A 24815-nucleotide genomic window follows, 5' to 3' on the forward strand; every position below is an offset into this window, starting at 1 on the left:
AAGAAATACACTTCAGACATATTTAAGACAGGAAAATATCCAATATGTTTTATAGGCTTAAAACATACTGTTTCTTCATAGTGATTAAGAAATTGTATCTTTCAAAACTGCCACCACTTCTCATCTCTTCTCCTGAACAAGACGCACAAAAGGCACTTGCACGCATGCACTCACATACATACCAATACACAAACATATATGAACATACATAAATATGTACACACATAACAACCAACCCCTCTTCCCCCTCCCACTCATTATGATAAACACAGGACATCATGCCCTACCCTGAAGAGGCCATGATGTCCCCCTCCCACACATTATGATAAACACAGGACATCATGCCCTACCCTGAAGAGGCCATCAGAGGGGGCTCTCATGGTGAAAAGCCAGTAAAATGCTGTAAAGGGGACACTAGAGGGAGCTCCAGCAAAGGCCAGGAACATAGGGGCCGGGGAAGGCCCATAGCAGTGGATTCCCTTTAGGAAGGAAGTAGCCTGAAGAAGGTACTGGACCCTTCCAGAACCAGGAGGGGCCCAGGAGGGGTGTGGTGGGTTATTACCAGCCCTATAAAAAAGGCGCCTTCCATGAGGAGCTGTGAAGAAGGAAGGAAGGATAGGGAACCTGAAGAGGAAGAAGGCATGCAGAGCACCTGGTAACCTGAGAGACCGGTTGGAATGGGCTGTAAACCCTGGGGCATGGACCCCTAAGAATAGGACCAGAAGAGATGATCTCTACCAGATGCCAGGGGATGTTGAGGCAAGATGCCACATCCAAAAAACCAAAGAAAAGGTACTTACCATAATGTTACAGTAAATAAGTAAATAACTGTTGTGGAACGCAATGTGAGGTAACATTGGGTGGTATGAATTAAAAACTAGACTAACAGCTGGGGGTGGAGGACAGGACTGTAAAGTTCTGGTGGAAATTGAAAGTCCTGTCCAGGGGTGGAGGCTGTTTTTAACGGAGACCCAGGTCTTCTGAAGGAGTGCTCAGTTAAAGATTGTGAGAGGAACTGTTTGCTTGTGAGAAGAATTTCCCTTCAACAGAGTGGTTAGGAAGGCTAATTGGATTGGGTCTGCATATGGATGGACTAATTTGCATAACCTCATGAAACCTGCTAACCAAGCATATTTATTTCTATAAGAGGCACCAGGGGACGCTTGAAGTACCAGAACTATTGTTTGACTACTGGAAAGCTTTACCAGGAGCAGCAGGATTGGAGGACTGGAGTATATGGATGAGTCACCCTAAGTGTAAAGAGGTCCCCATTCCAGGATAGAGACTACTGGCTACTATCTAGGAGAGCTGTCTCTAAGCCCTTTCTTAGAGGCAAACCTCTGGTTAGCCCTGGCAGCAATCTAGTGGCCATGAACCACAAGGGGCAGTAACACTACAGTCAAATCTATGGAGAACCAGGGAACTCATACCAAGGCCTCGACTGTCTGAGAAAGTAGTCAGAATCCAGCCAGAGTCCCCAGTGAGACAGAAGATTGGGTGGAGTAGGCCCTTAGCTACAAGGTGCTCATCACAACATGAATTTAGATGCAAGGGGGATTGGAAAAAAATCATGACGTATGCTCTGCATACTTTCCTTACTTGTTTTACCAGTAGTTAAGAGTTGCACTTACTTGGCAGCAGCATCCTTTCTTAACTGTTCATGCTTCATTAGAAGATTTTTTCTTTCTTTAAATGCCTTTCGCACTTTGTACCCTTTATAAACAGCCTGGATTTTAGAAGCTGCAATGTCTTGTATGGCAGCTATAGACAAAGCACCATGCTCTAGCATAAACTGAATCACCTCATGGTGTTCTCCGAGCAGCGCATAATCAAGAGGAGTGTATCTAAAACAATGAAACAGAATAAAGAATTACAGTGGGAAACTGTTTGTTTTAAAATATACTCCCTCATTGTATAAGTGGAGTGGGCCCTTGGTCACAAGGTGCTCATCACATATTTTTACATACTTAAATTTATAGAGTGCTGCCGTCCATGCACGTCATAACTCATCTTCATATCCAGACAGTATGTGTAATAACAGGACTGGTATGGCTAATTTCTTTCAGAGTATTTCAGAACCATAGTGCCACAGTTGGGAGAAGAGGCTGGTGCCAGCGACAGGACAGCCTATGGGAAATGCTGCCACTGCCATTGCCGCCTTTTGAAAATTAAAAAAAAAAGAAAGATAAACGTGGGGAAGAGGGTTGAGGAGGGTAGAGTGCTGCAGGAGGCCCCCGCCTCAGTTGGTCTAATGGTAGGGCCGCCACTGGATAAATACCCTCTGCAACACATTGTTACCAACTGTGGCAACATGGTTAGCAGACAGGCCTGTGCCCTTAGTAAACTACAGCCACACAGAGGAGTGGCCTAGTGGTTAGGGTGGTGGGCTTTGGTCCTGGGGAACTGAGGAACTGAGTTCGATTCCCGGCACAGGCAGCTCCTTGTGACTCTGGGCAAGTCACTTAACCCTCCATTGCCTGCCGCATTGAGCCTGCCATGAGTGGGAAAGCGCGGGGTACAAATGTAACAAAAAAAAAAATTATTGTTGTACAGGGAAGAGCAACCTGTTCTTTTACACAAGTGAGGAGAAATAAGTCAGCAAAAAAAAAAAAAAAAAAGAAAGACAATCTTGGTTCTAAGGAATTCTTCCCGTGGCCTGCTCCTGTAGGACCACAGTATGTACTAACTAGAGTGTATATTAGTGAAAGGAGAATGACTAAAAAGGGAATTGTGAGACTAAAAGATACTGCGAACCGCTATGTGGAACATGATGAAGAAAAAGCAAATTTGCTAAATAGATACTTTTGTTCTGTTTTCACAGAGGAAAATCCTGGAGAAGGACCACGATGGACTGGAAATAGTACAATTGAGAATGAAGTGGATAGAGCACCGTTCACGGAAGAAAGTGTGTATCAACAACTTGAAAAGCTAAAGGTGGACAAAGCCATGGGACCGGACGGGATCCACCCCAGGATATTGAGGGAGCTCAGAGAGGTTTTGGCGGGTCCTCTTAAAGATTTGTTTAATATATCCTTGCAGACGGGAAAGGTTCCGAGGGATTGGAGAACGGCAGAGGTGGTCCCTCTTCACAAAAGTGGTGATAGGGAAGAAGCTGGAAACTACAGGCCGGTAAGCCTCACTTCGGTTATTGGAAAAGTAATGGAAGTGATGCTGAAGGAAAGGATAGTGAATTTCCTGGAAGCCAATAAGTTGCAAGATCTGAGACAACATGGTTTTACGAAAGGGAAATCGTGCCAAACGAATCTCATTGAGTTCTTTGATTGGGTGACAGGAGAATTGAATCAGGGACGAGCTATGGATGTAATCTACTTAGATTTCAGCAAAGCTTTTGACACGGTTCCCCACAGGAGGCTCTTAAATAAACTGGAGGGGCTGAAGATAGGACCTGAAGTGGTGAACTGGATTAGGAACTGGTTGACGGACAGACGCTAGAGGGTGGTGGTGAATAGAATTCGCTCGGAGGAGGGAAAGGTGAGTAGTGGAGTGCCTCAGGGATCGGTGCTTGGGCCGATTCTGTTCAATATATTTGTGAGTGACATTGCCGAAGGGTTAGAAGGTAAAGTTTGCCTATTCACGGATGATACTAAAATCTGTAACAGAGTGGACACCCGGGAGGGAGTGGAAAACATGAAAAAGGATCTGAGGAAGCTAGAAGAATGGTCTAAGGTTTGGCAATTAAAATTCAATGCGAAGAAATGCAAAGTGATGCACTTAGGGAATAGAAATCCACGGGAGACGTATGTGTTAGGCGGGGAGAGTCTGATAGGTATGGGCGGAGAGAGGGATCTTGGGGTGATAGTATCTGAGGATTTGAAGGCGACGAAACAGTGTGACAAGGCGGTGGCCATAGCTGGAAGATTGCTAGGCTGTATAGAGAGAGGTGTGACCAGCAGAAGAAAAGAGGTTTTAATACCCCTGTATAAGACGTTGGTGAGGCCCCACCTGGAGTATTGTGTTCAGTTTTGGAGGCCGTATCTTGTGAAGGATGTTAAAAAAATGGAAGCGGTGCAAAGAAAAGCTACGAGAATGGTATGGGATTTGCGTTACAAGACGTATGAGGAGAGACTTGCTGAACTAAACATGTATACTCTGGAGGAAAGGAGAAACAGGGGTGATATGATACAGACGTTCAAATATTTGAAAGGTATTAATCCGCAAGCGAACCTTTTCCGGAGATGGGAATATGGTAGGACGAGAGGACATGAAATGAGATTGAAGGGGGGCAGACTCAAGAAAAATGTCAGGAAGTATTTTTTCACGGAGAGAGTAGTGGATGCTTGGAATGCCCTCCCACGGGAGGTGGTGGAAATAAAAACGGTAACGGAATTCAAACATGCGTGGGATAAGCATAAAGGAATCCTGTGCCGAAGGAATGGATCCTCAGGAGCTTAGTCAAGATCGGGAGGCGGGGCTGGTGGTTGGGAGGCGGGGATAGTGCTGGGCAGACTTACAATGTCTGTGCCAGAGCCGGTGGTGGGAAGCGGGACTGGTGGTTGGGAGGCAGGGATAGTGCTGGACAGACTTGTACGGTCTGTGCCAGAGCCGGTGGTTGGGAGGCAGGGTTGGTGGTTGGGAGGTGAGGATAGTGCTGGGCAGACTTATATGGTCTGTGCTAGAGCCGGTGGTTGGGAGGAGGGGCTGGTGGTTGGGAGGCGGGGATAGTGCTGGGCAGACTTATACGGTCTGTGCCCTGAAGAGCACAGGTACAAATCAAAGTAGGGTATACACAAAAAAGCAGCAAATATGAGTTATCTTGTTGGGCAGACTGGATGGACCGTGCAGGTCTTTTTCTGCCGTCATCTACTATGTTACTATGTATCTCCAAACAGATGGCATAAAAGGGAAAAGGGATGGGACTTGATATACCACCTTTCTGTGATTACAATCTAAGTGATTACATATTATATACAGGTACTTATTTTGTACCTGGGGCACAAACAGCTGCTCTCTTGCCTAGAGTTCTGTGCTTCAGTATTCAAACAGTTGAGACTAACTTAGCCCTAAAGTCCAAAGTTACACTTATCAGCAGGATTCCAAGATAAAATTGGCCTATCTTATTGGAGCTTTTGCAGCTTACACTTCTGTGATGGAGGACTTCTCTTCTCTCTTTGGAGCCTCTCTGTTCTGTCCTGAGAACTTTTAATTTCCTACTCCCTCTGAGCCCCGCCCTCCTGACTCAGCAAGCAACCTAAGGTATTTCCTGCCTTAAGGTAGCTCAGTTCCAGCCTAAAAGAGGGAGTGTCTTTAACAAGACCCTTAAGTGGACAATGGTAAGAAGATCACCATGAAGGACTCCAAAGCATAAGGTCACCAAACAGATGAGGAGGAATCCAGTTAAACTAATATGGAAATACAATGTTTAATTTCTACAAAAATATTTCTAAAAAGCAAGGAAAAGACCTCAAAATGCCCAACTGCTTACTTTCAATTTTCAACGGCTTTAACTGGGGGCGTGGTGTTCATCACTGGTCGTAAAAACTTTGCTTGAAACAATTACTACAATTTTTTAAATTTATTTCCCCCCCACCCCCCCCCCCCCAATTTTTTTTTAAAAACAAATTTATTCTTTTTTATTCTCCAATCTCAATGCTAACTTCAAATCTTATTTGGTTCACAAAAACCTTTACTAATTCTTATGAAATGCTATGAAGCAGCTATTTCTGGAGTGGAGGAGTGGCCTAGTGGTTAGAGTGGTGGACTTTGGTCCTGGGGAACTGGGTTCGATTCCCACTGCAGGCACAGGCAGCTCTTTGTGACTCTGGGCAAGTCATTTAACCCTCCATTGCCCCAGGTACAAATCGAGCACTTATCTGTTGCCTGATGGTGGGCACATCCGTTTCGCTTACAGGCTTTTTCAAGGGCTGTGCTTCGACAAAGAAAGCATTGAAAATGTTTTTTTCCTCTCTGTTGTTCACTAAGCTGTGATCAGAACAACAGAGAGGAAAAAAATGGATCACCTCCTGTCTCCCTGGACCCACACACACTGTCAGTCCAGGATCTACAGGTGAGAATTAATAATTCCCTCTCCTTCAACTCCCAAAAGCCCCTAGAAAAAAGAATGGCAACTTGCATACCAAAGGACAAGGAAGTAGGGGTAGACTAATAAAAATGAATTGTGGAACCTTGGAATAAGAACTTATAAAGCGAAGATACTTACTTGTAGCAGGTATTCTCCGAGGACAGAAGGCTGATTGTTCTCACATGTGGGTCGACATCTGTGACGGTCCAGGAAATGGCAAATTTTTCACCAGCAAAATTTTAAAACGTTTTGCCAGAGCCTTCTGGTGTGCGCACCACGCATGTGCAGACGACTTCCCACCCATCGCGTGAGCGTGCCTCCTCAGTTTAATCAAAAAGCATATACACAAACAAAGAACAACAACTCCAAAAGGAAGGTGGGCGGGTATGTGAGAACAATCAGCCTGCTGTCCTCAGAGAATATCTGCTACATGTATGTATCTTCAGTTTCTCTGAGGACAAGCAGGCTGTTTGTTCTCACATGTGGGGTATCCCTAGCACCCAGGCTCACTCAAAACAATTAACATTGGTCAATTGGGCCTCGCAACAGTGAGGACATAACAGAGATTGACCTGAAACCATAAACAATTAACTAGGAGTGCAGCCTGGAACAGAACAAAAATGGGTCTAGGGGGGTGGAGTTGGATTCTAAACCCCGAACAGATTCTGCAGCACTGACTGCCCAAACCGACTGTTGCGTCAGGTATCCTGCTGAAGGCAGTAGTGAGATGTGAATGTGTGGACTGATGACCACGTTGCAGCCTTGCAAATCTCTTCAATGGAGGTTGACTTCAAGTGAGCCACTGACACAGCCATGGCTCTTACATTATGAGCCGTGACATGGCCCTCTAGAGTCAACCGGCAAAGGAAATGCAATCTGCTAGCCAATTGGAGATTGTGCGTTTTCCGATGGAGACTCCCCTCCTGTTGGGGTCGAAAGAAACAAACAACTGGGCAGACTGTCTGAAGGGCTTTGTCCGCTCCACATAAAAGGCCAATGCTCTCTTGCAGTCCAAGGTATGCAAACTGCTTTCGCCAGGGTGGGTATGAGGACGGGGAAAAATGTTGAAAAGACAATTGTCTGGTTCAGATGGAACTCTGACACCACCTTTGGCAGGAACTTAGGGTGAGTGTGGAGGACTACTCTGTTGTGATGAAACTTAATATAAGGTGCATGTACTACCAAGGCCTGAAGCTCACTGACCCTACGAGCTGAAGTAATAGCCACCAAGAAAATGACCTTCCAGGTCAAGTACTTCAGATGGCAGGAATTCAGTGGCTCAAAAGAAGCTTTCATCAGCTGGGTGAGAACGACGTTGAGATCCCATGACACTGGTGCAGGTTTGACTGGGGGTTTTGACAAAAGCAAACCTCTCATGAAGCGAACTACTAAAGGCTGTCCAGAGATAGGCTTACCCTCTACACGGCGATGATAAGCACTAATCGCAGTAAGGTGAACTCTTATGGAGTTGGTCTTGAGACCAGACTCTGATTAAGTGTAGAAGGTATTCAAGCAGGGTCCGTGTAGGACAAGAAAAAGGATCTAGGGCCTTGCTGTCACACTATATGGCAAACCTCCTCCATTTGAAAGAGTAATACTTTTTTGTGGAATCTTTCCTGGAAACAAGCAAGACTCGGGAGACACACTCTGAAAGACCTAAAGAGGCAATTTCTAAGCTCTCAACACCCAAGCCATGAGAGCCAGAGACTGGAGGTTGGGATGTAGAAGTGACCCCTCGTTCTGGGTGATGAGGGTCGGAAAACAGTCCAATCTCCACAGTTTTCTGGAGGACAACTCCAGCAGAAGAGGAAACCAAATCTGATGGGGCGAAGATGGCTCTATCAGAATCATGGTTCCACGGTCTTGCTTGGGTTTCAGCAAAGTCTTCCCTAATTGAGGTATGGGAGGATACGCATACAAAAGGCGTGTTCCCCAAAGTAGGAGAAAGGCATCTGACGCTAGTCTGTCGTGGGCCTGAAGCCTGGAACAGAACTGAGGGACCTTGTGATTGATCTGAGTGGCAAAAAGCTCCACTGAGGGGGTGCCCCACGCTCGGAAGATCTTGTGGGCTACTCCCATGTTCAGTGACCACTCATGAGGTTGCATTATCCTGCTCAGTCTGTCAGCCAAACTGTTGTTTATGCCTGCCAGATAAGTGGCTTGCAGAAACATGCCATGATGGTGCGCCCAAAGCCACATATGGACGGCTTCCTGACATAGAGGGCAAGATCCGGTGCCCCCCTGGCTTGTTGGTGTAATACATAGCAACCTGATTGTCTGAATTAAAATGATTTGGTTGTACAGCCGATCTCTGAAAGCCTTTAGAGCGTTCCAGATTGCTTGCAGTTCCAGGAGGTTGATCTGAAGATCTTTTTCCTGAAAGGACCAAGCTCCTTGAGTGTGAATCCCATCTACATGAGCTCCCCACCCCAGGAGGGATGCATCCGTCATCAGCACTTTTTGTGGCTGAGGAATTTGGAATGGACGTCCCAAGGTCAAAATGGATCGAATCATCCACCACTGAAGAGAATTCTGAAAGTCGGTGGGCAGTTGGATTACATCCTCTAGATACCCCGCAGCTTGATACCATTGGGAAGCTAGGGTCCACTGAGCTGATCTCATATCTAGACGTGCCATGGGAGTTACATGAACTGTGGAGGACATGTGCCTCAGAAATCTCGACATCTGCCAAGCTGTGATCTGTTGAGACGCTCGAACCATGGACACCAGGGACAGGAGGTTGTCTGTCCTTGCGTCGGGAAGATAAGCTTGAGCTTTCTTTGTGTTCAACAGAGCCCCAATGAATTCCAACTTCTGTACTGGGGTGAGATGGGACTTGGAGTAATTGATCACGAAACCCAGTAGCTCTAGCACCTGAATAGTCATTTGCATGGACTGTAGAGCGCCTACCTCCGAGGTGCTCTTCACCAGCCAATCGTCGACATAAGGGAACACATACACTCCCAGTCTGCATAGTGACACTGTTACTACCACTAGACACTTTGTAAACACTCTGGGCACAGATGCCAGACCAAAAGGCAATACACGGTACTGAAAATGCTGAGTTCCCAGCCGAAATCCTTTCTGTGAGCTGGAAGTATCGAGATATGTGTGTAAGCATCCTTTAAATCCAGAGAGCATAGCCAATCGTTCTCCTGAATCATGGGAAGAAGGGTACCCAGAGAAACCATCCTGAACTTTTCACAAACCAGAAATTTGTTCAGACCCTTAGGTCTAGGATGGGACGCATCCCCCCTGTCCTTTTCTGCACAAGGAAGTACCTGGAATAGAATCCCAGCCCTTCTTCCCCTTGTGGAATGGGTTCGACCGCTTGAGCCATTAGAAGGGCGGAAGTTCCTCTGCAAGTACCTGTTTGTGCTGGAAACTGTATGAATGAGCTCCTGGTGGGCAATTTGGAGGTTTGGATTCCAGACTGAGGGTGTATCCTAACTGGACTATTTGAAGAACCCAGCGGTCGGAGATTATAAGAGGCCACCTCTCTCCAGCCAGCAAGTCGTCCGGTACGGACACTTTTATTGAGGCTATGCTTAACTGGAGCCAGTCAGTCAAAAGCCCGTCCCTTGCTTTTGCTGGGGAGCAGAATGGGCCTAGACGCGAGCTGCTGACGAGAACGAGCGCGCTGGGGCTGAGCCTGGACAGGCTGCTGAGAAGCAGGAGTGTACCTACGCCTAGCATAGGAATAGGGAGCACGCCTCTTCCCCCCAAAATACCTCCTAGATGAGGAGGCAGTAGCAGAAGGCGCCCGGTGGGAGAGAGAATCCAAAGCATCATTATGCTTCTTGATCTAATCAACAAGATCCTCTAGTCTTTCACCAAAAAGTTTGTCCCCCCGGCAAGGAACATCCGCCATTCACTGCTGGACAGAATGATCCAGGTCAGAGACACGCTACCATGAGACTCTGAGTATCACTATACCTTGGGCAGCGATTCTGGATGCTACATCAAAAGTGTCGAACGTACCCTTGTCCAGGAATTTTCGACACGCCTTTTGCTACCTGACCACCTAGTGAAAAGGCTCAGCCTGCTCCGGAAGGAGTGCATCAACCAAGCTGGACAGTTGCCTCACCGAGTTCCGCAAGTGGACGCTCGTGAAGAGCTGGTATGTCTGGATCTTGGCAGCGATTATAGCGGCCTGATACATCTTTCTCCCAAAAGAGTACAAGGTTCTAGATTATCTGCCTGGGGGCGCAAAGGCATAGTCCCTAGTGCTCTTGGCTCTTTTGAGGGTGGAGTCCACCACCATAGAATTGTGAGGTGGCTGAGACCTCATCAATCTAGGCTCACCGTGGATCCAATATTGGGATTCAGTTTTTTCAGGATCACGGAATTAGACAGAGGGAACGACCAATTTCACATAAAGACTTCCTTCAGTACATTATGCAAAGGAGCCGTTGCAGCCTCTCTAGGTGCAGAAGGATAATCCAGGACCTTGAGCATCTCAGCCCTGGGCTCATCCTTTACCTCCATAGGAAAGGGAATAGCCGCAGCCAATTCATGGACAAAGGAGGTAAAGGATAGACTCTCCGGTGGAAAAAGTCTCCTTTCTGAGATTAAGCAAAGATCAGCTCCCCACATCTTTCTCTCTACTCCCAGGGACTGTAACTCTGCACACTCACCCTAATGCCTGCTTGAAGCTGTCCGTAGGTTTCAGTCATTAGGGCAGGGGGGTTTTGTGCGACGTTTCTCTGAGCATTGGAGGGAATCACTAATGGCCTCATTTATATCACATTTTAATTTAATGAGCTTGTTTGTATAATTGGTTGCTGCTTCCATGAATGGTAAAAAGGAGGGCTGAAACCTTTTGTGGATTAGGTGCACAATAACGTGCATACTAAACTGGCTAAAACCAGTCTAGATGAAACTTTGAAAGCCAGGTTAGATTTTAGCAACAGGGCCTAGAACTTTTAACACTATGACTAAAACCATACATTATCTACTATAATAAAACTCACCCTCAACGTTCTGAAGACAACGTTCTGAAGTCACTCAGTCACTCACTGAAGGGTTCATGGATTCATGGTGGTGAAGCCACAACACTGACCATGTCTCTCTGCCCCGCCCTCGCATGACGGACCAATCAGAAAAAACACCCTCAACATTCTGAAACACAAAGGACCATCACAACACCATTCCCAGGCAACACTAGGCAACGTAAGACGGACCAATCAGAGGAAACTACGTGACAATAAGGGAGGAGCATTCCCCAGCAGAATGGCTCATTATCTGTGCAGCACGGAGAGCACAGAACCACCGCTGGAACGAGAGAAGAATATTCCTGCTGTGGGTATGTGCAAAAATAGACCGGAGGGGGGGGGATTGGGGGGGGAGAAATTTTTAAATGCCTAATGCCAGTACTGAAGAATGCCAGAGGGCCTATAGCACAGACTATATTTGGGATCGCTTGACATGGAGTCAGAGCCGGAAAACAACGTGCCCGTCACCATCTGGGACGTGGGCGAACAGGACAAGCTGCGGCCCAGCTGGAAGGATTACCCGCGACCCAGCCAGCAGCAAACAGCGACCAAGGAAGAGGGAGGAGTACTCCTTCCCTGCCTAGGAATCGCTGGAGACTGGCTGCCAAACTAACGAAACCACCACACACCGACGCACCACCTCCATCATTCGAAAGGCATCCACTCTTTCTTCAACAGAAATGCAAACTAATAATACAAAACAAACAAAGAATACATGGTTTCTCAGGCGGCTGCAGGTAACTCCCCACCCCCTTCCTCTTCCCCTTTTGCCGAAGCGGCCAAGGACGTGCCCAACCATCCCCAGCCTCAGGCAAGCTGTCTCCCACCTCGGGGATTCCCCGAGCACCCGGAAAAAGACGGCGCTGATTCCTGCAGCGCATAAATGTTCCAGCATTCCCCTGCAGCCAGCCTGAAATGGACCAAACATACCGGATCACCCCCCGATGGCCCGAGACCGTGCTCTTCTCCCTTCCGCCAACTTAAAACAACCATCCCCGTCCTCAGGCAAGCCGTCACCCACCTCCAGGATGCCCAGAACCCCAGCCCAATGGAAAAAGATGGCGCTGCTTCCAACATCACATTTCTCTTCCAGCATTCCCCTACAGCAGCCCTGAAACGGCCAAAAAAAACCCGACAGACAAAGAACGTGCTCCTCTACCTTCCGCCCATCTAAAACAACACTGCTGCCTCAGCACAACACAAAAAAAAAACCATGGAAAAAAAAAAAACAACACTCAACAAAGGCTGACCCCCCTACAACCACATTTACATTTCACCAACAGAAAGACCCCCCTCCACAAACCTCCTTGACAGACAAAACCACACACACACAATACAACAGAAACACACCCTCAAAGCCACACACCAATCCAACCCACTTTGCCAGCACAGCACAGCACATCCCCCAACCCCCAAGCAAAAAACAAAACAAAAAAAGACACACATCAACAACCTGCACACACACCGCACCCTCACACACACACACACACACACACACACACACACACACACACACACACACAAAATAACTCTGTGACACATACACAAAAGAAAAAACCACATGCTAGCGCCCGTTTCATTGGTTTCGGAAACGGGCCTTTTTTACTAGTTTTTACATAAATGTTTCTACTGGACTAGCTCCAGCAGATTCAGGTTCCAGTCTGCTGTCTCCTGAGCCTGGGTAGGGTTTAACATGTTAGAAAACCAATGTGGTTACGCTCTGGAAGAGAGGGAAGATGATTTTTGTGCTACTGTTGCGGCCTTTGCAGTACATAAAAAGACATGCTGGAACTGTTTCAAATGAGACATCCTTTCAGCTTTTCAGGCCAACAACAAATGGGTGGAGTCATTCAGTCATACCACAGAGAGTTGTAGATTTGCACAGGTGTTTGGTTTAGTTTTATCATATATTTTCAAAAATTAAAAACATGATTCTCTAATTGTATCGAGAAGTAAAGTAGTCTAAAATGTACTTATAGGCATGACAAGCAGCCAACTGCAAACAAGTTGCATGCTGAATCAGAAACAAGTAAATGTCCTGTATCATGTATACTGCACCTTTCTTCACTGTTCTCCATTTGATTTGGGAACGCACTGAAACCCAGCAGCAGCTTTACAGCATCTAAGTATCCATTGTTACAAGACCAATGCAATGCCGTCCTTCCCTAAGAGCAGGGGCAAAGAACATGCACTTTTGAGTAATGATTTATTAGTTATCAAACTTACTATATCACAATAGTTAAAGCAAAGCTAATGTGGAATTTATTATATGCTATGGGCTCAATATTCAAAAGGGTTTAACCAGGCAGAATTTTTTAAGTCCGTTAACCAGCTAAGTAACTGCATAAAGTTAAGATAGCAAAACAGCTGTCCTAACTTTACGTGTTGAATTTTGCATTTCCGGTCTGAATTTCGGCTGGCACTTGGTTAGCTTCCGGGTCAGCAGACATTCCCAGATAGCGGTTTACCAGCCACTTACTGCTGTGGGCTGAATATCGGTCCCTATCTTGTTAAAAATACAAAGAGAAAGTTTGACATAAAAGTTGCCTCTTTACCACATCCTTAAGCTTTCATTATTGCTGACAAAATCAAGAGCTGTAAGAAGGGTTGTAACTGAGCAAGTTTCTGTAGCAAGATTTTAGGCCATAGAATGCTTTTTGGCACCACAAACATGCTACATTCTGGCAATAGCTGATTTCCAATATAAGATGCAGGGTTGGAAATACCGTAATTCATCGGACTTTAACTTCAAAACTGAAGAATAACCTCAAGGGTCCTTCCAGAAACCAATTCATATAGCATCTCTGTGTATGCATAAGTTTGCTTTAAATTCTAGGACCCTGAAAATATTGTTGTTCAAATGCACTTACTGCTTGATAGCAGAACATGTGTCACCCAATTAAATAAAGTGAGAACCAGAATTATTCTGGCATTCTTTCAAGACAAGATATCGTGGAAGCATCTGACTTGCAACCAGCAATGGTACAAACATGAAAATCATCATGACTGAAGTGCAATGATATCAAAACTTTTATAGCTTTTATCCTTAGCTGGCTCCCTTGGATGACCAGTTTTATAAAATCTGGTATTTATGATTGTAAATACTGGAACTCATACATGTTGCTTTCAAAATCACTGGTTTATATATGTAAGAACTGGCACTTACATGTTCAAGAACATGTGAAAGTGAATTTTAGACAGACAGATATCAGAACTGAGACGTCCAAAGTGGGACATAGTTCATCGTTATAGTTTATACATTGTTATGACTTGCTAGACCGCTCTAGCACGCAAGACAGTACAGAGCGGTGTACAGGCTAAAAATTAAAAGAAAAGGGAAAAGAACTCCATTTTGAACAGGAAAGTTTAACAGTCATACCAAGACAGATAAAAGAGGGGTGGGTGGGGAACAGATAAATAAAGAGGGGGGGGGGGGGGGGGAAGGCCTCCTACTGAGAAATCCAAAACGGCTGCCAATATAGATCCTTTTCTAAAACACATCCAAAAATAGACTCATATGTGACAGCTATGTGCATCGGCAGCACCCATTTTGAAAATGTCAGCGTCTACAATATCAATGGAGGCAATACGGCAACATACATCATCTACTATAATAAAACTCACCCTCAACGTTCTGAAGACAACGTTCTGAAGTCACTCAGTCAGTCACTGAAGGGTTCGTGGATTCATGGTGGTGAAGCCTCAACACTGACCATGTCTCTCTGCCCCGCCCTCCCATGACGGACCAATCAGAAAAAACACCCTCAACATTCTGAAACACAAAGGACCATCACAACACCATTCCCAGGCAACACTAGGCAACGTAAGACGGACCAATCAGAGGAAACTACGTGACAATAAGGGAGGAGCATTCCCCAGCAGAATGGCTCATTATCTGTGCAGCACGGAGAGCACAGAACCACCGCTGGAACGAGAGAAGAATATTCCTGCTGTGGGTATGTGCAAAAATTTACATTTACATTTCACCAACAGAAAGACCCCCCTCCACAAACCTCCTTGACGAAACCACACACACACAATACAACAGAAACACACCCTCAAAGCCACACACCAATCCAACCCACTTTGCCAGCACAGCACAGCACATCCCCCAACCCCCAAGCAAAAAAACAAAACAAAACAAAAAAAGACACACATCAACAACCTGTACACACACCGCACCCTCACTCACACACACACACAAAATAACTCTGTGATACATACACATACACACACAAAAAACCACATGCTAGCGCCCGTTTCATTGGTTTCGGAAACGGGCCTTTTTTTACTAGTATCTATATATGTGCCAGCACACAAACGTGTACGCTAGAATTTCAGAACATACAAGTATATGTGCCAGCACATTGTAGAAACCTACACGTCTATGTTTGCCCAAGAAGTTGCAGAGCCCGACATCATTTCCCAATATAATATTTTGAGAGTACAAAAACACTGAGAGTACCTCCCATAATCCTTCCAGTAGAATATTACACAAAATGAACACCTTTAAATAACCTAGCCATCTCCAGGAGCAGCTGTAAATCCTGACATTGATTTTGGAGGGCATAAATGTTCATTCCTCTTCTGAAATAGGGAATGTGCTTGGGTATTTTAGCCCCGCCCTAGTTCCACTCAAAACATGCCCAGACCATGTGTTTATGTTTTGTATGTGTATATCTTGACTTTTCTAAAATTGGGATTTAAACATATGCGATATACACATCTAAAGGTCAGTTTGTGCATGTCCAAATTGAAATAGGACTTCTAAATAACCATCAAAGTGGTGTTGCTCTATTTTTCAAGGTTTTCCTTTGTAAAATGTCTGTTCCCATTGAACATGCAGCAAACTACAAGTGTGTTACAAAATATTTCTAAGGGTGTGAAATAAAGGCTCTGCCATCAGTGAGACTTTCAAAAAATACTTTGCAAATTATGCAGGATTATAATTTAAGCCAGCAAAAAAGAAGGCCTAATTCATACTTTTAAACACACATTCACTGTTTCTGTGTATATTGAGCAGCGCCTTTTATACAGCACATGCCAATCAATATAAGCATAAAATGAAGCACTGGTACTGGCACTTAACTTTATGCAGGTAATGGCCACTTTCAATATTAGGCAATTTATTCTTATTGTAGTGGCCCCCTTGGTAGTCGTGGCTGAGGGTCACCCTGGAGGAAGGTACATAACCAAAATAATTTTTTTTTTTGATGAAGCAACAATGCACATTTTAGTTCATATATTGTTAATTTCAAGCTTTAATTATAAGAACATAGCATATGCTAGGATTTCATTTTCCATTTTAAAAAGGTTACAGACATTACAGAATGCTGTTACAAGATTTCCTGGTAAGGCACAGAGACATCATCATGCAACTCCATTGTTTATTTTCATTGGCTTCCTATACCGTATAGCATTATGTTTTAAGTTATTGGTACTAGTACAGAGAGAATATTATGAGCAGGTTTCACCTTATCTCGTACCAGTGGTTGTTGAGGTCTTTGTCTGATTTTAGGCTGGTAATACCTACCCCCTTCATGATTTCACTGGAAGTCTACATGCAAAACTGTATTTGCTTAGCTGGCACCTATACTTTGGAATAAGCTTCTATTTATTTATGTATTAGGATTTATTTACTGCCTTTCTGAAGGAATTCATTCAAGGCGGTGTTCAACAAGAACAACTCACACTTAAGAAATAGACAATTACAACAGTAAAAATATTCAAATAAAAATATAAAGTAAATCAATAAAACATCTTTATTGGATGTCACCACACACACAGTACATAAAAAATAGCAGAATACAAAACTGGAGAAAGTATGAGGTGTGAATCTGATCCCCATGCTCTCCAAGAAAGCATGACACAACAGTATAACATCATCAAAACCCATCACAAATTTAAGTTAAACCTCAGAATCCCCCCCCCCCCAAAAAAAAAAACACCTCCCCTTTTACAAACACAGAGGAGATGATGGAACAAAAAGGAGCTAATACACCTTAACCAGTAAATACAACCAAATATGTTCAAAACTAGAGCATGAAACACATCGCAACAATATATAAATACATACATGTGCCAAGGCAATAGATACAAGCAGCAGCAAAAAAAAACAAACAAAAAAAACAACTATATCTATGAGATCAAAATGATATCAGAATTAAACATTTAGAAGAAGACTTCGTTCCCTATGGGTGAGGAGAGTCCAATAAGGTTCCCACGTAGATTTAAGAGTTCCACCTAGCTCCATTCCCATCACCCACAGACCGTCGTTCGAAAAGAGCAAGCTCAAACAGATATAATTTCCAGAATGAAAATTGTAGAGATCTCTGTAATTGCCACTGAGTTAGAATTACTTTCTTAGCCAAAAGTAATGCTTTAGGCAGAAAAGAGAATTGTGCCTCCGCAGTTAAGTATGTGCAATCTTAGAATAAAAAACCAGACGGGTGCAACAAAACCCTCCTCCCCAGACACCTGAAGAGAAAGCACCCCACCTGCTGTCAAGAATGTTTTTACACAAGTCCAAAACATATGACCTAGAGTGGTTTTGTCATGTCCACATTTGAGACATGTCCAGATTCAGCAAAACTAGCTTTAAATGAATTCCAAGGAGAGATATAGGCACAGAGCAAAATCTTATATTCCTGTTCCCTATGAAGCATACATACTGATGTTTTAGGAATATTACTTAGGAAATCTGTAAGTAAATCAACACAGATAGTACATTTCAATTCTATACCCTACACTACTGCAAGATTATTTAAAGGAAGGTCTGGTAAACAAGATACTAAGAAATTTCACATAATGACTCACCCGCAGCCGTATAGGTTCCTCTAATTTTAAACACAAGGTTACTTGCTGAGCAAAGAAAGCATTATGATGAGCTAAGGGCAGGGAAGATACAAAGGGGTCCTTTTAGTAAGCTGCAGTACAAAGTGGTCTGCGGTATTGTAGGCGTGTGTTTTGGGTGCGAGCAGTGTCAGTTTTTATTGCATCTACAAAAAATGGGTTTATTTAATGGTAAGGGAAAAGGGCCTGCGGTAAAAATGAAAACAGCGTGCGTCCAAACCTGGCCTGAGCCCTTAATGCCACTCACTGACCTAGTGGTAAAGGCTCATGCACTACACGTGTGGTGACTGGTTGGCACACTTAGGAGGAAATAAATTCATCCAGGAGTTATGGGCGCGCGCCAAATCTGAAATTACCACCAGGAGGGTGCGGTGGCCTGGCGGTAGTCTCATTTTGGCACATGCTGCACGCGCGTAGAGTCTACCGCGGCTTAGTAAAAGGGCCCCCATAATGCCTCAATTGCAGGAAAGCAAAAGAGTCACAGTCAGAGAGCCATACTGAGCTTGTAAATCTGAAAAAGACAATAATTTACTCTCAGAATCAAAAAGGCCATCTATCCAACGAAGAAACGTCTGCCATTAAGCTTGGAAAACACCCTCCGTCTCCCCTACACCCAGAGGAAAATCAGGATTCCCCACCACAGGTAAGAATGAAGAAAGAAATCTGTTTCTCTTCAGAGACACACAAAAAGCTTTCCAAATTGCTCTCATATACGACCACACAACATGATCCTCCATGCCAGCTTCCAATCGTGCCCTTCTAGCATGTAACACATACGAAGTAGATAAAGGGTAGAAAAGTGCAACCTCCATCTCCACCGGAGTAAAGCCAGAAGTACCCAACAACCAGTTCCGTACATGCCTCAACCCACACCCCAAGTTATATTGACACAAATGTAAAAGCCCAAGATTACTCTTTCTTCTAGGAAGCATAAGGTGGCCAAGGATGGGGCAAGACGTAGGGGCTCAGGAAGTTTATTCCAGGCGTAGGGTGCAGTGAGACAGAAGGCGCGAAGTCTGGAGTTGGCAGTAGTGGAGAAGGGAACAGATAAGAAGGATTTATCCATGGAGCGGAGTGCACGGGAAGGGGTGTAGGGAAGGACGAGTGTGGAGAGATACTAAAGGCTGCTGCGGCCCCGCGCTTGCTTTTGTTTTTTTGTTGTTGTTGTGGCCACGGGACATGGAGCAGAGGGCCTTCAGGACTCGCAGAGGCGACTGCCAAGGAGGTAGGATGAAAACAGGAGACGGGATGAAGTTAAAAAGTTGAAACCAATAGATCAGTCTCTGTTTCTCTTCCCATTCAAAACAAAGCAAGCAAACCTATGAGCTGCTACATCCAAGTTGTCATTCTTTATTGTTGGTAGCATTTTTTTATTTAATCTCACTTATATTTTTAAACATGCTGGCTTGTACAGCATACAGATGTACAAAGAGGAAGTATAATAACAGAATAACTTTTCATAGGTAGTGTAGAAATTTTTTATAAATCGTAATCAGTGTGTCATTTGGCGGGGCTGGTTATAGGGACACCGAAGCACTTATATTTGTGCAGAGAAAAAGATGGAGACCTGTGTGGCTGTTGCTGGTGGTGATGGCTGGGGGGGGGGGGGGGGGGGGGGGGGGGGGTGCAGTAAAACAACTGCTTGTATACGAAGGGTACCTTTAAATGAAAAGTTTGGGAACCACTGGTTTAGGAGTTTTGTATCTTAATTTTGATTCCTTCTCTTCTTTTTATTCTATTTTTCTCTGTTGTTAACTGCTTTGAACTGCTAAACCAGCAGGAGTTGGCAGTAAACAAAAGATATTTCACTTCATTTCACTTATATAATAAAATTGAGATAGTCATTTTTAAATAGAGAGAAGAAAGAATGTTGACAATTATAGACGAGGAAATAAGCAGAAGTGAGTGTCCATATTCTTCTGCTTCCAACCCTTTCATTTGTATCAGTAATGTGCCGCAGGACATGTTGATTAATGACTTTATTGGTGTGTTAGGGAAAATGCATCGCAAAAGCAACATGTTTCCAGATGGGCCTTAAATGTATGGTTGGAAGCGCAGGGAGATGGGGAAGGCATTCCATAATGTTGATCCGTTGATGCTAAAAGTAGTTGACCTAATCGAATCAAATACAATCTGCCTAGAGGAAAATAATACAAATTGAGAAGAATGTGAGAAGGTACATAAGGTATTATTAGTAGCCAGAAGAGGTATAAAAGGAAGCCACTATGATATACCTTATGGAGGAGAGTCAGAATTTTGAAGGTGATTCTGTGCACAACTAAGCAGAAGAGTCAAGTGGTCATATTTCTTAGAGTCTGTAAGTAGTGTAATTTCAGTATTTTGTATAAGTTGCAATTGACTGAAATCCTTACATCAGCGTTTCTCAAACGGTGCGCCGCAGTGAACTCACAGAGATGCCACGGGACATTTAGGAGTTCACACGCCGAGTGTCTCTCTCCACTGCCCACTCACTCGCTGCAAGCTGCCGGCAGTGATGTAAGAGTTGCCTTTGGCCTGCCCCATAAGCCTTCTTTGTACAGGATCCCGGCTACGCGGGAACAGGAAGTGGCTGTACAAAGAAGGCTTTCAAGGCAGGCTGAAGGCAGCGCTTACACATTGCTGCCGATGCCGGCAGCCTGGAAGTTTGGAGGCCTGCTCCCGCCTTGGGACCCTGGCTGCTCACTACTCAGCTGTCAGGGAGAGAGAACGGGGCTGCAGGACATTATCCTGCTTATTTTCGAAAGAGAAAAACGCCTATAGTGCGAACTAAATCGGGAGATAGACGTTTGTCTCGCAAAGGCGCCCAAATCGGTATAATCGAAAGCCGATTTTGGGCGTTTCCAACTGAACTCCGTCGCGGAAACGAATAAAGTTGACGGGGCATGTCGGAGGCGTGGTGGAGGCGGAACTGGGGCGTGGTTATCAGCCGAGGAGAGATGGGCGTCTTTAGCTGATAATAAAAAAAAAGGCGTTTTTACCACGATTTTGGGTCACTTTTTTTGGACCCTTTTTTTTCACGAACAAGTCCCAAAAAAGTGCTCCAACTGCCCAGATGACCACTGGAGGGAATCGGGGATGACCTCCCTGGACTCCCCCAGTGGTCACTAACCCCCCTCCCACCAAAAAAAAAACCCACTTTAAAAACTTTTTTTCCAGCCTGTATGCCAGCCTCAAATGCCGTACCCACCTCCATGACAGCAGAATGTGTTCGATCCTGTCACAGCCTTTCCCTGGGTCAGATGTGGCTCTCGGGTGCAGTACAGGGTCACATCAGCATTGCATTGTGGTGGGTGTAGGGTATTGGGCTCCGTGATTTCATTAGCTTGTGTTACAGTCTCACGATGTTGGTAGTTCTCCCATGGTGCTTTTCCCCCTGCCTACTGGGTCAGAGTGTGCCCTGTTGTGTTTCCTGTTGTAGTCCATGCGGTAGTGGCCATTTTTGTAAGCCAGTTTTAGTTCCCTTTCCTGTGTTAGCCACGTTAGACAACTTAGTTCTTTCCTTGAATGTGGCTGAAAGAGGGCATTGTACAGCATTCTGCCAGCTCTGTACCAGGGAGACTCGTCGCCAGTGGGGCACAACCTCTGATCTGCAGTTAACTGTGAGTACAGGCGGTTATTCCAATAAAGGACGTTTTTGGAGAGATTAGTCTTCAGGTGTCAACTGGTGTGCCAATGTTATATAGCAGCAACCAGTCCTAGAGGCCTGCATGTATGCAGGTCCCTGGAGCACTTTTAGTGGGTACCGCAGTGCACTTCAGCCAGGTGGCCCGAGGCCCAAACCCCCTCCCACCTGTAACACTTTTGCTGGTAAATGGGAGGCCTCCAAAACCCACTGTACCCACATGTAGGTGTCCCCTTCACCCCTAAGAGCTATGGTAGTGTTGTACATTTGTGGGTAGTGGGTTTTGGGGGAGGGGGATTGGGAGCTCAGCACCCGTGGTAAGGGAGCTATGCATGTGGGAGCTTTTTCTGAAGTCCACCGCACTGACCTAGGGTGCCCAGTTGGTGTCCTGGCATATCAGGGGGGCCAGTGTACTACCAATCCTGGCCCCTCCCACGACCAAATGGCTCGGATTAGGACGTTTTTGAGCTGGGCGTTTTTAGTTTCCATTATCGCTAAAAAAAAAAACTGCCCAGCTCAAAAACGTCCATTTTTTCGAAAATACGGTTCGGCCCGCCCCTTCATGGACCCGTTCTCGGAGATAAACACCCATGGAGATAGGCGTTTCCGTTCGATTATGCCCCTCCACGCTTCCTTCCTCCTGTGCTGAGGTCTGGGCTCTTCTTCATCCTCCTCTCCCCAGAAACAAGGTAAAAAATGGATTGCAAGGGAACATGGGTTGGGGAGGAGATGGTACAAAGGGGAGAGAGGGAGAAATATTGGACATGATGTGGGGCGGGGGGGGGGGGGGGGTTGAGACCTGTGTGGCCGGGGGAGGGGTGCCACGAGCAATTGCTCAGACATTAAGGGTGCCACGAGCCGAAAAAGTTTGGGAACCACTGCCTTACATGATGACCATGCAGTAAAGCACTGCAGGAATCTAAAGAGCTGATTACCAAGGTGTGGATCAAAGTTTGACCGGCAGTTCAGTTGGGCAAAGGTCTAATTGAACAAATTAAGCACAGCTTAAAAAGAAAATGCTGAACCACAGAGGAGATGTGCATAGTGAAGGTCAGGCCCAAATCTATAAACACTCTTAGGATTTTTACCGATTGTACAAGTGGGAGTGGAATTCCTAATATGCATAATGGAAAAGAAGTGGTTGAGTGGCATAACCTATGAAAGAGAAGTGCACTTGATTTCTCAGGGTTCAGCTTCATTTTATTGGTAAACATCCAACTTGAGATGAACTACTAAAAATGCATTAGCTGAACAAAGCTTCCACACCCATTTCCCACCCATGGTATGCCCCCTCCAAAAAAATATAAAAAAAAAATAACATCACCACATGGTTAGCGTGTGAAAAAAGGAAATTTCCCAAAAAATGATTTAATGCATTTTGCAGTAAGCTTTTTATTGTGCGTTAATGCCCTTTATTCAAAGAGTCCCTATGTTAAAGTTACCTTCCTGTTGCTATAAAGAAAGCAAGTGACAGAAACACCACTATTAATCTCAATTACCTTTTCAAAAAGGTTCATGTGATTAAAAGGTTTTGATTGAAAATTACGGGGAAACTCCAATGTCAAATGTTTGCCTTTTATTGGTGTTCCTTCACACAAGTTTTAGTTATATTTTTCATATTTTTACACGGATTCTGTATACCCATATTGCAAGGCTCCTCTTTGAACATTTTTCCCACTATCTGTGAAAAATGGTTCTAGTATTAGTTTACTTGTTTTTTTTTTGTTACATTTGTACCCCGCGCTTTCCCACTCATGGCAAATGAACAAGAGATTCAGTGTCAGGAGAAGACAGAAAAATAACATACCTCTTTGTCTTGTATGTTGGGATCAGCTTTATTTTCCATCAGTACTGCCATGCAGTTAATGTAGCCGCCATGTGCAGCACACTGTAGGGGTGTTCTTCCTGCATAATCTTGCACATTAGGATTAATTTTATTTTCTATTAATATTTGGCAAACATTAGCATTTCCTCTCAAAGCTGCCCAGTGAAGAGGAGAGTGTCCATCTTGATCAACCAAATCTACTCTTGCTCCACCTGTAAAAGTGAAGTGACACTGTACCATCAGCAATGTATTTAAAATCTAAGAAGCCAGAGCTAAGACAGTTTCAAAGATATATATATATATTTTTTTAAAACCTTTTATTCTGAATGAATTTTCCTTCTGATTAACTCTAGGGTCCTGTGACATGTGCTGGCATAACTTGCATTACGGTGTTTTGCAAGGTTTTGTGCTACATTCATGCTTCTCTATGAACGTAACATTTATGAACCAGTGCAAAAAATATGAAGAGGGATCCTACATTGGATAAACAAGCCAAATATTAAAGACATGCAACAATCTTGAGAGAGGGCAACATATTTCAGAAAGGACATAGAAAGCAGAATTGACATGTTCAGGTTGGAACGTCTCAAGTTCCAATAGTATTTTAGAACAAGATCTTTAGAACCTATTCTAAAATAAATCAAAGAATGGACATCTGTGTTCCAGTTATGCGCAGCAGGACCATCCATTTTAGAATCATAAATGTCTAAATTATCAACAGGGTCAGCATGTGCTGCACATAAACGTGTATATTCTGAAATACCAATGTGTTTGTGGGTCAAAACATACACATTTGTGTCAGCCATTTAGAAATATACACAAGTATTTTTCCTGAAGCTGTCACAGAGTCTGATATCCCTTGACAGTATTGTTTTCAGAAGGAAAAACCCTGGGGGATAGCTTCTACTTTCAATTGTTTAATAAAGATCTCCATTTAAATAAAACAAAAATAGCATGACTTGTGGTAAAACAAACCATCTTAATGGTAGCCCACATTGATAACTTCCCCTCGTAGTCTGAAAACTAGCTAAGTAAATGAATAAAGTTAGGACAGCAAAAAGGCTGTCCTAATTTTATCTGCTGAGCTAAGTGGGGAATGTCTGCATATCAGCCAGTGTACTGTCAACTTCTGGAAGCAAATTAAATGATCAGAATATGCAAAGTAGGTCAGAAGATATACTGAACACAATACATGAAATCCCAGACCTGACTCAGTATAAGAGGTAGCACAAATTCAAAAGGATTTGTAAACTGAGCAAAAAAGCATGGGACAAATATTGTGCAGACAAAATAAATACCTTTCTAATCTGGTCAGACTTAGCACAAGATAGAACAGGATACTGCCAAAGCTTCAGAGACCCCTGCCAAATTTAAATGCCACATAAGGCAACTACAATCCAGTTACAAATGCTATGAACTCAGAGTAGGAGAGTATTTCAACTTTCTAACAAGAACTAACACTAAGAGTGTAGGGGCAAAACC

The 24815-nt window shown here is 44.4% G+C and overlaps 1 protein-coding gene across 1 annotated transcript in view; it reads right to left on the reverse strand.

The window, feature by feature from the left end:
• The window catches only part of INVS (inversin), a 522371-nt gene that overhangs the window by 99176 nt on the left and 398380 nt on the right, over nt 1-24815 (reverse strand). Inside the window, exons 10-12 of the mRNA XM_030205118.1 lie at nt 23316-23545; nt 13093-13199; nt 1632-1844 (exon numbers count right to left, since the gene is read on the reverse strand). Of these exons, the coding sequence (XP_030060978.1) occupies nt 1632-1844; nt 13093-13199; nt 23316-23545 (550 nt within the window). The remainder of the gene's footprint in view (nt 1-1631; nt 1845-13092; nt 13200-23315; nt 23546-24815) is intronic.

This window comes from Microcaecilia unicolor, chromosome 1, assembly GCF_901765095.1.
Source record: "Microcaecilia unicolor chromosome 1, aMicUni1.1, whole genome shotgun sequence".
In the NCBI taxonomy this organism is placed as follows: Eukaryota; Metazoa; Chordata; class Amphibia; order Gymnophiona; family Siphonopidae; genus Microcaecilia; species Microcaecilia unicolor.